The following is a 13,871-nucleotide window of genomic DNA, read 5'->3' as shown; positions in this document are numbered from 1 at the left end:
TCTGTAAACAACAGAACTGAATTAGATCAGTGGCTCCCCAGTCTCTCTAAATCACGTATGCTTCTGAAAATTTGATAAAAGCCACGGAACCTAGCCCAGGAAGATGCTCTCAAGGAGAAAAGCTTGTAGCTTGAGGAGCCCATGGATTTTGTGGAGCTCCATCCACGGACCCACCCCCCTTCCCAGTTAAGAACACCTGGACAGATAAGCTCTGAGAACTTTGCCAGTCCCAGTGTCCTAAGGTCTAAGATGTCTCTAAAACTACCTGGGGGAGAATTCATACGAAGCCTTCATCCCCACCAACTCCCCCCACACTGACCAGTTTGATAGAGGTGGGGTTCTCCACAACGGAGTAGGCAGGAAGAGGCAACATGATGAACTGCGTGGCCGGCGTGGAGGAGCTGCTCTCACCGGGGTCCTGCGGGCACAGTGAGAGAAGAGAGTTCTCTGAGACGGAGGGAAGCCACACTGAGGGCCTCCCCAAACACTGGAGGAGCAGAGCAAGTCCGATAACCACAGTGTGCTTATTAAAAAAAAATGAATCTACAATTATCACAAAATAAAAATAATACACAAAACATTACCCCAGGGAATGTGCTATCCTCACTTTACAGAGAAGAAAACTGAGGTTCTTTCTAAGAGGCTTAGGGTTCCTAAGATCATATAAAGCAGCCAGTGACAGACCTGACCCTTCTGACCCCGTCAAACACTCTCAGCACCGTATCAACCTGCCTTCGCCTGGCCAGTGGAGTGCTCCAGCATCGTAAGCGGCACTCGGGCAGCAAACAGCACAGTGAATTTGGGCCTGGCAGGGACTCTTTCGCAGGGGTACCTGTTCTCACCTATACAGGACAGAGGGGCTACGGCACGCTGGTCCTCTCCGAGGATGCCTCCTACCAAGCGCAACAGCGGGCGTGGTGGCAGCTTCCTCCTTCCAGGGGATGAGGCCTGCGATCACTGAAACTGCTCCTTCCCCTCGACTGGGCACGATACTTAAGCACTGGACTTGCCTCTTCCTCCTCAGCTATGAGTCCCATCAACCTGGAAAGAACTTCTTCTTCCTACCTACCCTGTGCCCCTGAAGACCATTTGAAAATTCTCCTACATCGTTCAAGGTGCCACTGAGTTCGTTAAAACAACCTTCGGGAAACATAAAATCCTGACCGATACTAGTACCCTGACGGATCCTGGCTTTAACCCATGGACAACCCAAATTATCACTTCCATCTTCCTGCTAATGCATTACATGCTATCTCACAGGGAGAAAACCCCAGCTGTGCTGGGCCACAGGAGCCAGTGAGGGTGCCTGAGAAGGGGAACAACCCTGGATCAAGGCCAGGGGCCAAAAGGTTGAAGAGGACTGCCGTCCTGCTAGAGGTGCCACATCAGCAGCTCTCTTCATTGCTACCGCGCCAGAATCCCACTGCGTGGCGCTAGCTGCCTTTGCAGTAATTCAAGGGAAAGTATGAGACATCAGTGCCAAAGCCACTTACCCTCACGACTGTTACCACTGACAGGCTCTCCCCAACCTGCGGCTGAGGCACAGCGAGGCTTGCAGCGGGGAGGTCTGGTGAGCCGTTCACCAAGGTCTCTTCGATCACCAGGCTTGTCTGGTAAGGCTGGTGGTTCTCCCCTACCTCCAGGGAAGCCTCTTCCAGGAGCACATCCTGGCCGAGGATCTCTGAGGTGGTGATCTCCTGTACAGCACCTGGCTGGGCAACGGCTCCCACCTCCTCAGCTAGGGCCTCCACAGCCAGGCACTGCTCCGCCATGCCTGCGTGGCTGGGCACTGTCTCCAGGGCAGAGTTGGATACGAGAGATGGTCCTTTAGGGGACATCTGGTTCTGGGCCACACACAGCTCTAGCTGAGGGCAGCTCCGATCCTCCTGCAGGCTGCTCTTGGGGATGATGATGTAATCTGAGCGGGGAAGGATCTTGCGGAAACCTGGGATGTCCGGAACCACAGCGGTCAGTGTGGAGAGCTTCGAGTTCTGAAGGTGAGGAAGCCAGGAAAAGGGAGACACCAAAGATAAATGGAGTCAGGTCACATGGATATACATTTCTGAGCTTTTTTCCCCCTGCAAAAAGGACCAGAAAGACTCTGCTCTCTTGCCCTAAGACTTAAATGAGGTCACCCTCTGTAACAGCAATGTCATCTTCATTGGAATCACACTTTAACCAATGAAGTTTCCTCACTCATTCACACAGATTAGACTCTGCAAAGGGCACTGGCCTTGGCACCTGAGACTGTGACTGGGAACCCCAGCTGTGGCACAGCCTAGAGCAGATCGTTCCCCTTTTCCGGACTACCTGCTGGGACTATAAAACGAGGGAGCTGAATCCGGCTATTTATGAGTTCCTTTCTGGCTCTAATGCTTCAGGATCCTACAGAAGCAGAAGAGTGCCACACCAGAATTTATAATGTGTAATTAAAAAAAGCAAAAAGCCTGAATTACAAGTCAACAGATCACGCTGGAACTCAAGGCAGCAAGAACTCAAACATTACTGGTTTCTTCCAGACTTACAAAGAGGATGAAGGGATCACAAAGCTAAGGTGGCTTCGTGAAAACATGTGTTTAGCGGGTACTCTGACCGGGGCCTAAATATATTGGGGATGAGTGAAAAGAATGTAACACTGACCTAGGATCCTCAAGTTTAGGAAATACTTCCTGACTTTAAAAACACACTATTAAGTTAGATACTATTATTATTATTCCCATTTGACAGTGCAGAAATTGAAGTTCAGGGAGGTAAACTTTCCCAAAACACAAAATCAGTAAGTAGTAGAGTTGGGACATCAGGACAGGCCTATTGAGATGCTCTGCCTCCTCTCCCCCCCGCAGGGATTGCTTCCCAGACGCACAGTTTGTAAACAAACTATCTGGAGGAGGGAGTACACAGCGGCCTCTGCAAGGCTGTAGGTAACACAAAGCTGTTCCTGGAAGAGGAATGCCAGGCCAGTAAGGACAAAATACCTAAATGGCAGTGGTAGACGGGCTCCGCTCAGGGAGACACGGCACTGGAAGCACGACCCCGCATGGCTAACTGCCACCAAGGAAAAGGTGCTTTTGTGTTTTGGTGGGTCCCCCCCCCCACCACCAATATAAACTGAAAGTTACCCAGTAATAAAAATAGAAAAGTTCAAAGTGAATAGTCAAGGGAGAAATGAAATTAAATGGAGCAAAAAATAATTTCAGAAACATTTTTTAGAAGGAACACTAAGTCAATTACAAAAGGATCCTTAAATAAATCAAAAGCAGTAAGTCAATGAGTCTACTCAGGGTACAAAGGAAGCACTCAGATGAAACGCGAGAGCAGACAGACCAGGTCCTTTATGGAGCCTTTACTGAAAAGATAATGGAGAAATGACACTCTCAAGTCATCCTTTGAAGCAGACAGGTCAGGGGAACAAAACTAAATGACGGCAACTGCACAGGATGGTCTGGACTTAATCAACAGATCTAAGGACAGAGAACCAGGATGGCCTGAATGCATCCATCTCACAGAGCAGGGGAGCAGCCCTGGAACCACGGGCCCTGCCCTGGCGGGAGACCGGAGGGGCTGCTCAGGAGACAGCCTGCCCCAAGGACTCTGACAGGCTTCCGGAGCATGCAGGCGGGAGGGTCTCACCTTCACAGCAGGCGATGTGGGCGAGGTCAAACACAGCACGTACATGCAGCCTCACCCAGTCTCAGCACAGTCCAGATGCTCATTAAATGCCATCTTTTGTTATATGTGGCCCCTGGACATTTACTATACTCAAGAATGGTATTTATTGACTAAGTCAGTATGTGCCAAGAACTCACCTGGGTGCTTTACAGTATCTATTTTAAACAGTGTGAGTAGGTACTATTATCTCCATTTTACAAATGAGAAAACCAATCCTCAAAGGTTAAGTGGTTCTTCCGAGGTCAGAGCTAGTTAGTATCAGAGCTAATCTATTCAAGGTCTTGGCGGTAGCGGTAAAATGATGGTAGGTATAAATTCACAATGGATAAGGGAGAATTGTGGCATAGGATTTTTTTAAAAAAAGTCTTCATAAGGACCTACATTAATGTCTAGTTTTAAAACAATTATCACTCTAGGTTAGTTAAAAATTTTTTGGTATCACGGTCAAAAAGATTGCTGACTTTACAGTGGAGGAAGTCAAAGGGAGTATGTGCACTTCTTCCAGACTCTGCCTCCTCTCCCCCCGCAGGGATTGCTTCCCAGACGCACGGTTTGTAAACAAATTATCTGGAGGAGGGAGTACACAGCGGCCTCTGCAAGGCTGTAGGTAACACAAAGCTGTTCCTGGAAGAGGAATGCCCAGCCAACAAGGACAAAATACCTACATGGCAGCGGCAGACGGGCTCCACTAAGGGGAAAATACAGCCTGTTCTGCTATAACAGAGTTGCATTCTCGAGGGACCTTTCCTCTACGTTATCAAAAAAGGAGTTAGCCCCGGCTAGTGTGGCTCAGTGGACTGAGTACTGGCCTGTGAAACAAAAGGTCACCCGTTCAATTCCCAGTCAGGGCACATGCCTGGGTTGTGGGCCGGGTCCCCAGTGGGGGCCACATGAGAGGCAACCACACATGGATGTTTCTCTCTCTCTCTTTCTCCCTCCCTACCCTTCTCTCTAAAAGTAAATAAATAAAATCTTAAAAAAAAAAGAAGTCAGAGACAATTGTTTCAATTGGAAAAAAATGGAGTCAAGGTTAAAAGGTTTCAGCTCTCAAAGCCAGGGTTACTTTCCTACAGGAAGTTAAGTTTGAAAAAGGACAGCAGTGTCGATCATCCTCAGGGCATCCAAAATGGTGGACAGACACAAACCCAATGCTTCCTTGCTGATTCTGTAATCCAGCAGTCCCCAACCTTTTTGGTACCAGGGACCGGTTTCATGGAAGATAATTTTTTCATGGAGCTCAGGCAGTAATTCCAGTGAAGCTTTGCTTGCTCACCCGCTGCTCACCTGCTGCTGTGTAGCCTAACAGGCCACCGATTGGTACAGGTCCTCAGCCTGGGGTCTGGGGACACCTGCTTTAACCCATGAGCTCAAAGCTCCCGTCTCCTCCATCATCTTCTGCATTAACCTTGTATGTCTGCTTCTAGCACCGTTCACAACCACCAGTGGTTGGCATTTTACGAAGCAACTGTGTGTATCTCTAAACACAGAGCCTAACTGCTGACCGCTACTCCTGGCAGTAGCCAGCACGGCACAAATTAATTACACCACACTCACTTATAACATGAACATCACGATGCAGGAGAAATGCCTATATGGTGTGGGCAGAAGTAGGTGTGCCACCGCAAGTACACAAAACACAGAGTTTATTCTTTATCGTTTATTTTTCCACACAAACTGTAAACCCACTTTTGCCCACCCCTGGGTAAGCTACGACATTAAAAGAAAATAGTATTAACTGCCCACAAGAACAAAGGGGCTCCAAGATAGACTAAAGTTCCGAAAAGGAATCTAAGGCTCGCTGCAGATAACTCAGAAAACGTCAGCTCCATGTACTGCTGCAACCGAAGAAGGCAAAGGGGTACAGGGCACCGTCAAAATTACAACATGCGATATGGGACTCAAAAGAAGGAAAATGACCCAATTCAAAGTTTTCCCAAGAAAAGGAAACAGGAGAACAGAGGGGTTGGTCTCCCCAAGGCCTTCACAACTAAACCAATGGAAAAGTCAGTTGGAAAAAAACCTTACTTACAGGATCCAAACCTTCTTTCTCTAGTTTGGCTTTCTCCAAATAGTAACTCCTTTCAGCCACGCTGAGAAGCCTCCAACTCTCACTAATCTTCTTGTTGATCTCAGACTGAGGAAGGTGTGGGAGCTCCTGCTGCACTTTCAGGTAGATGTCGTAATAGTACAGAAGGTAAGCAGACCTGAGGAAGCAATGCCTTCTTAAAGTTTTCTCTCCTTTAACCAGTAAATACTGTGATGTTAGAGACTGAGTCGTAAAGAGGTAGAAACAAAATGCAGCTTTTCATTTCAAAGCGTTTAACTAAATAGGAACTAGAGCAAAGAAACATTTAAATGACACCCCCAGAGGGTATATCACAGGCTTCTCTTCAGAAACCTGGAAGCAAAGGCTTGTCTGGTTTACTTCCATGGACCGCTCTTTCTGCAGGGATGGCTGGCTTTGAAACCCAGTCAGAGCAAAGGCAGACACAAGTGCCCTGTCATTCCACCCTCAGAGAGGTTATCTGGGGGGATGATTACACAGCCGGGTCACCTTGCACACTCTTCACTCCTCCACACAGACTCTGGCCGTCTTGCTGGTCAGCAACACCTCACCCAGGCTGGGAGAGGGCAGCAAGAACTATCAAAGGGACCCAGAGCTGGTCGCCACAGCAGGATATCTGAAGTGTTCCCAGTGAGGAGGGAGAACAGAGCTATAATTTGGATAGTCTTTATAGATATCTTTGTACTATTTATGATTTTACATTTTCATTAGTGCTTTATTTTAAATATTTAAATTCTAACAATGGTAATAATAAATAACATAGTTCTTTTGTACAGTAAGTCTTTCCTTAACATTGCTGACAGGTTCTTGGAACTGCGGCAACACACATCTAATGAAACCAGTTTTACCACAGGCTAATAGACACAAACAAGAGTCCCATCAATGTCACAATGAAATGACGTTGAAAAAATCGATGCTATTCAAGGACCCGCTGCACACAGCTTCTGCCATTTGCATGGTACAATTTCCTCTGACAGCCTGGACGCATGACAGAGATGAGGCCAAGAACGGCAACTGCTGACATCAATCTCCCTCCACCTCCAACACCCATCCAGAAACTTCAACTGACAGGACACTCTCAGCGGGTCCGGATGCAGCCTCCGGTGTCCCCCAGCACGGCTCTCCAGGCAGCTACTGCTCAGAAAGCCAGCTACCACAGCATGCTGACTAACCTGGGTTTCTTGGCCTTTTCTCCATGTATTTTATACTTTTTCTTCTTCTTGGGTGGCCCCGGGGAGGTGTAACAGTAGGATTCTTCAATTTCCTCCATCACGACAGTTACCTCAGTACCATCATATGATGCATCCATGGCTAGAAGACAGTCAAATGCAAACCTGTTTCAAGGATCTACCCTAAAAGGAACTGCACATGACCCTTATCCTTGCCAGGGCCTCGATGCTGAGTCATTTCCCAAACTCTGCAGGTCCTAAGAAGTACCTGGGGGGGAGCCTCCTTATTAGACATAGATTTCAGGATTCCCCCTCATGTCTCCTGAGTCAGAATCTCCAGAAGGTATGGAAATCTGCACATGCTTAAAAGTGCCCCAGGTGATTCCTCTGACCAGACAAATGTAGGGACACAAGCTCAGCCCTTTCGCTTACGGTCATTCATGGGACATTTGCAGCAATCCTTTGGCTCAAAGATTCCAATCCCACATTATAAGGATTGCATATGGTAACAGGTAAAGAAAAAAACCTATTTGGCCAAAAGTCAGAAGTTCCCTCCCTTGTGTTTCATCGCCTTAAGCAAACTGCTTCATTAACCCATTCAGTCATTCATTCAAACATGCAGTAAGTGCCTAGATACAAGAAATTTCTTTACAGTGCCAACCTGTGTGACTTTGGGCAGGTCCTTTAGCTGCTGTAGGTTCAATTTTCTCACGTATAAAAAAAGACATGTCTCACTCACCTTACCAGGGATTTATAGCGGCAAGGCTCGAGGACATTACAGACAGAACTCTATTTGAGAATAGTAAAGTGCTACACAAAGAAAAAAAGGTTTATTATGAAAGATGAATAATATCTGGCTGAAATGTATACTGTTCCCCATCTCCGCAGGCAACCCTGTAAAACCAGCACAGTTCAATCAACTTCATGTGATGACGGAAATGTTCTATTATTTGTGCTCTCCAACATGGTAGCCACTTATGGCTGATGAGCACCTGAAATACGGCTGGTGTGATTAAGGAACTGAATTAGTTTTGTTTAATTGTAATTAATTTAAACAGCCACATATGGTTAGTGGCTAGGGCATTTAGACAGCACAGGTGTAAACAGTAATCTGACAGACCAACCTTAGCTCTCTGCCACTGCTCTAAGAAACACAAAATCTACTAACAGCTTTTCTGAAAACGAAAGCATTCAACAGCTGAATGAGCTAGTTGTGGTCACATTCTAAGCTGGAGTTTTACCCACGAGACTCAATCCTTGGAGGGAGAAAGGTTCCCAGAATCCCCGTGAATTTTATGAGAAGAAAATAATATATGCCTACTCCTAAAAATGTGTCCAGGTGTTGAGAGAACATAGGATTCTGGGAAGGAGGAGTTGTGGTAGGAAACAGAGGATCGCTCTGTGCATCACAAGACCCACTCGCTTCTCACCTGGACCTGACTACGCAAACGTTAAGGTATCTTCCAGGGTACAAAGAGGAAAAGGGCACAGCATACGGGGTCAGGAGACCCGGATCCAAGTCTGATCTCTGACCATATCATCGCTGACAAGTCTATTTCCTGCCCTAAATTTCAGCTGTTCCTCAAGTGAGATGAAGAGGCTTGAAATCAGTGGCTCCTAGCTTTCTGGGAGGCAAGGATCCCTTTGAGAATGTTGTGAAAGCTAAAAACCCTTCCCTAGAAAATGCAGGCAAAAAATAGTCCACCTATAATTTTAAAGATATAGTCCAGGATAAGAACAAATTATTCTATTCCCAAAGTTATTTCTAGTTCTGCGTCATCTCTAAATTATTTTCCTTTCCATTACTACACACACACACACACACATCCCTCCATTCTGTCATAGTGCAACCCTAGAGGAGAACATAACCCACAATTTGGCTGCCTTCACTGGGTAAGGAAAGCTAGAGTTCAAATCAAGGCTATGTGGGGAATGTGGTTTTTTGCCCTTAATAACTGACTTCTCGGCCCTTCAGAGTCTTGCTGAGAAAAGCAAGAACTTCAGGAGCACATGTATAAAAACTGGAATATAGGGTTTTAGCACCCAGAGCAAAACGATTTAGGAAACTTATTCATTACAACTACCTTAGAAGTCAGGGGGCAGGAAGAGACTACCTTGTTTTAAGCCTGAGTCCAAGACTGTTTTCAGATCCTAGGCTTTGGTACAGCAATGCAAAAAAAAGAGAGAGAGAAAAGAAAAGGGCAGGGCAATATAAAGGTTAAAACCAAGGGCTCTGAAGGGCAGAAAATCAGGATTCTAATTTAAGTCACACATTTTAACAGCACCCGCAGAGCTCTGTGACCTTGAGCAATCTACTTGCTCTAAGTCTGTTTTCTCATCTGCAAAGCCGAGTTAAGGGCAGGCAGCGCTTGAAATTTGCAAGACACTTTCACAGTCTTGTCAGATTCTCCTCCCAACCTCATGAGATGGCTTTGACGGCTTGACGGCTCAGCTGTATAAGCCACGGTTTGACTCTGGGCTAGTTCCTTGGTCTCAGATGTCCCAAAGGTACCGAATGCGGGAGGAGACTAAGGCTCATACAGCCTTACTTTGCAGCAGAAAGCAGCAGGGCTCAGAGAGCCCCAGCACCCAGCTCGAGGTCGCCCAGCAAACAAGTCGCAACGCGGTGCAGCGAGGCGCTCGAGGGCGGGACTTACCCGAAGGAGCGTGCAAGCCGCGCGGCTCACATTCCCGGAGGCACCGGGCCCGGGGGCTCGACGAGCGGGCTGGCCCGCGCACTCGCGCTCCCCGCTGTCGGCGAGAGGCGGCTCCAGTCGTGACAGTGGCAACAAGGAAGTGGAGGCGAGGGCTCGCGCGCGCATCCCGGGGACTGGAGGAGCCCCGGCCCCGCGGCCCCGCCCGGCGACACACGGCGCGGAGTCGCGACAGCGGCTTTCGCTCCTGCAGTTCAGAGTCGCGATATGAAGTCTTGAAGGGTGGGCGTGGGAGCACAGGTTCACTCCGTAGATTCTTCACGGACGCCTGCCAAGGGCCCCGGGGGACAAGCCCCGGGGAGCCCGAGGAAGACAGCTGAAACACGGGTGTCGCCGCGGCACCGGCTAGGCGGCAGCAGCACCGGCACCAGTAGCAGCAGCGGTAACAGCAGCAGTAGCAGCAACAGTAACCTCGAATCGCCTGGGAGACCCGTCCCGGCGGCCCTCGCGGCGCACCGGAAGCGGCTGCGGCGCGTGACTGCGTGCGACCCCCCCCCCCCCCCCACTTTGCGCAAGCGCAACAGCATAGCCCCAGCTGAGGGGCGGGCCTTTGGAATTACTTTGGAGATTGAGAGGGGGACTGCTAACGCGTACGGACTACTTCCGGCCTGGAGTTCTGGAAACCGGAGGAAGCTGCGCGATCCCGCTGTAGGGTGTCCCTGCCACTTGCCCTGGGTCTTTGATGTAGGGCGTTCAGGTAACTGGGGCGGGGCTGTGCCGAGAGTGGAAGATTGAGGCCCTGCTTCACCTCTCAGAGCCACCTCCGGCCCTGGGTAGCCCCAGCACCACGACTGCCTAAGCACGGTGGTCAAGGTCTGACCCCAGCCCTCCTCACTCAGTCCCTGCTTGTTCAGGATGGGGTTCTTCTTAGCGGCCCACCAAGACGACCTCCTCACCACGGTGATCTGCCCTCAACCCTTCCCTCCCACCGTCCCCCACACAGTAATGGTAGTGAGTTTCCGGAGTGATTCGAACTGAATGGAGAGGCTCTGGAAGCAGCATGGCTTGCTATCGTCCTTTCCCGCTGATGTCACTGACTGTCATACATTCGTACAAGTCCCCGCACGACCCTCACTATTTTGCAGATGTATTTCCAGAATGGCTACTCTTCTCTAGCTACCACTGTCACTAACCTAGTCACCGTCATATCCCGCCTGGACTGAAGCAGTTTCTTCCCACCTCCTCTCGTGTCCCTCTGCAGTCTGTTCTCCACACAACAGTCAGACTGATCTTGCACTGTCAGTCTGATTAGGTCATTCTCTGCTTAAAACCCTCCCGAATCTTCATTTGGAACACATTCAAACTTCCTAGCTTGATCCACAAGACTTTGGTTTGACTCTTGCTTCATTCTCTCCCTGTCTCCACTCAAAACTGGCAATTCCCAGAACAAGCTATATAGCTCTCTACGGTATTAAGAGCACTGGTTTTATGATGAGCCTTACCCAGTTTGAATTCCAGTCCTGCCACATGTAAAGATTGTTTTAGCGGTAGATCCTCAATCATTGGTTCTCATCTCAGTAAATGGCACTAACAGCCACTGGATTACGTAGTGCTCAAGCCAGAAATCTGGGAGTTATCCTCTTGCACCTCACATCCAGTCCATCAGCAAAAGATCTGCAAAAACGTAGCCCTGGATGGACTACTTCTCACCATCTCCACTCTTACTGTCATCCAGGCCATCATTATCCCACATCTGGACCCCTGCAACCAGAGCCTCCTAACAAAGTCTCCCTGCTTTTTCTCTGATGCCTTCAATTCTGTTCTTCACCCAGCAGTCATCTTTCTCCTTGCTTAAGGTCCTTCAGTAGTTTCCTGTGGTCTCAAATTAGCATGTCCAAACTGTATGTGGCCTGCTAGACTACCCTGCATTTATCTTTAGATTCAGGGCCACCTCTTAGGAAACTGGACTTTACCCATTAGGTTCTTCACTTTGCAACCAAAGGACTTTGATCATGGCATTCAAAAACAAACAAAATCAACCTCTAAAGGCCTCTTATTTTCCCAAGAACAAGCTAAAATCCTTACTAGGCCTTTCTGTGATTTCTCTGTCCAAAGACATGTTTTTCCTCACCATGCCATTTTATTTTCTCTAGTACTTCATTGCCTTTGCACATATTTCTGTCTCATGAATTCCTATTTGTACTTTAAGGCCTAATATCAATATCCTTTCCCCTTTGAAGTGTACTTTCAATGCACGTGTCTTCAGTCGATCATCCCCTCTTCTACGTCTAGTCATAGTACTTTGTAACCTCTCTTACAGTATTCCATACACCCCAGCGCTTGTATTCCCTTATTCCATGGTAAGCTCCTCAAATGCGCCATTTGTCTCTATGGCTGCCCTCAGTGCTCAGCACATCGAGGATGCCATGAGTGGGTAGACAGACGTGTGGAGGTGGCAAGAGAAGTCATTCCTCAGGAAAAAGCAGTCACAGCATAAGGTTACAGCAGCTTCTCTTGTCCTTACAGCAGGGTTCTTAGGATAAAAGGTCTAGGGTAGGCAATTAGCAAAACTGCTACTGCTGTTTGTTTCCTTTGTAGCACATAGCGCACTCTAGTTTATCTGTTTACCACCCCCACCAAATGATGTATTTCGTAAGGACAAGGACCTTGACTATGTTGTTGATCACAGTGTCCTCACCATTTGGCATGTGTACATATTCATTAAATGGATGTATGGCTACCAGAAGCATCTTCCTGCAGTGGACATCCTTCCCAGCCAAACGGTGATAGAGCTTTGAAGGTCTCATTTTGGTGGGATTTCAAGCGGGACTGTGGAGTGGCAGGAATAGCACTTAGATGAGTCAAGAAATCTGAGCTGTATGAACCTGGATAGGCCCCTTCCCTGGGCCTCAGTTTCTGTATTTATAAAAGAAGTCATATAATAATCCCTTGAATTTATACAGTGCATTGCTATGTGCAAAGCAGTCTTACCATCTACTAGTTAAATCTTTTCTCTAGTAGATGGAGCAGACATTGTTACTATTTTTATATAGGCTCAGGAAGTATAAGTAATCTCTACAAAAAGTCTGTAGCATGAATCCTATCTTCTCTAGACTTTGGCCTTATATGATCATTTCCTAATGGGATTTAAAAAAAAATCTGAACCCAAATCTTAGAGGGAATTCATTATCTCTGGTTCCTGATAGGCATTTCCTTTTGTTTTCTCAGTTTTCCACTCTTGTGGCAAAACAAACCATGAGGAGGAACGGACACTGTCCTAAGTAGTTGTAAACCAGCCCTCATACTGCAAATATGGCAAACAAGGGAACAAGAAATGCCAGCAGTTCTACCTGGAGGAGAAAATACAAGCTGGAAAAGCTGTAGACTCAGGCAAGAGGAAAGGTGATGAGGCGAAAGACTTCCGTATCGCTCCTGCTTTATCTATATTAAAGGACCGTGCCAAATTTGAAGACATGGCAAGAAGGCACCGGTGGGATGCCAGTGGAAAAGGACGAGGGATGCGCTCCGACATCGGTAAGGCTGTTTGTGTTCGGTTTTAGGAACTCCGTGCCAGAAACATTCTCGTGACCGGTCCTGTCACTTTGAAAAAAGGACTAAACTTGGCCAACATATTTGGCTATGACAATTTTCAAGCAGGTGCGGGCTGACTGAACAGATCTAGGGATTGCCACGGAACTGCTTTGAAAGCAGTCTGTAGAGAGGATAGTGACAGGTTAATGAATGGTCTAGGAATAGATAAGGTTAACAAGTGGCGTGTAGGGGAAATTATAAAACTGATTGCAGACTGCAGATGATATCTTTAATGCTGATGAGACAGGAGGATTTCTCCAGGTGCTCCCCCAGAACATGCAGGCTGCTAACCTGGACCATTATAGAGGGGACAAGAAAGCAAAGCAGTGATTGACAGTACTCTTGGTGCAATGCTTCAGGGACTGAGAAAATGAGACCGTTGATGGTAGGTCAGCCAACCCACACTGCCATAAGAACGTCCATTCCCTCCCTTGTGATTATTGGGCCAACCAGTGGGCATGGATGACACAAGATCTGTGTAATGAATGGCTGATGCAAATGGATGCCAGGATGAAGTAGGCAGAACACTGGATCCTCCTGCTGATAGACAACTGCTCCACTCACAACACGCTTCCATGCTCGGAAAGGAGTCAAGTTGTACTGCCATCCTGCAGCCACTGAATGTTGGCGTAATTCACACCATGAAAGTGATGTACAGGAGCCACCTTCTAAAACAGATCCTTATCAAACAGCAGTGAGGGTGAAGGGAAAGGACATCAAGCA

At 47.8% G+C, this 13,871-nt stretch overlaps 1 protein-coding gene and 1 non-coding gene across 3 annotated transcripts in view; one reads left to right on the top strand and one right to left on the bottom strand.

Moving 5' to 3' along the window:
• HMGXB3 (HMG-box containing 3) overlaps window positions 1-10,222 on the bottom strand; it is a 45,900-nt gene extending 35,678 nt beyond the window's left edge. The window contains exons 1-5 of one of the 2 annotated variants that reach the window (XM_028527511.2): window positions 9,561-10,222; window positions 6,907-7,045; window positions 5,699-5,873; window positions 1,494-1,991; window positions 320-418 (exon numbers count right to left, since the gene is read on the bottom strand). In XM_028527511.2, the coding sequence (XP_028383312.1) occupies window positions 320-418; window positions 1,494-1,991; window positions 5,699-5,873; window positions 6,907-7,043 (909 nt within the window). In that variant the 5' untranslated portion in view covers window positions 7,044-7,045; window positions 9,561-10,222. The remainder of the gene's footprint in view (window positions 1-319; window positions 419-1,493; window positions 1,992-5,698; window positions 5,874-6,906; window positions 7,046-9,560) is intronic. The other variant, XM_036014337.1, reaches the window with a different exon arrangement.
• Window positions 10,179-13,511, top strand: LOC114510295. The gene is made up of 2 exons (XR_004900498.1): window positions 10,179-10,314; window positions 12,786-13,511. It is a non-coding gene; the product is annotated as an uncharacterized LOC114510295 (transcript).
• The last annotated feature ends 360 nt before the right edge of the window (window positions 13,512-13,871 follow it).

This window comes from Phyllostomus discolor, chromosome 13 (assembly GCF_004126475.2).
Source record: "Phyllostomus discolor isolate MPI-MPIP mPhyDis1 chromosome 13, mPhyDis1.pri.v3, whole genome shotgun sequence".
NCBI lineage: Eukaryota > Metazoa > Chordata > Mammalia > Chiroptera > Phyllostomidae > Phyllostomus > Phyllostomus discolor.
This window is presented reverse-complemented; position numbering and strand designations above follow the sequence as displayed.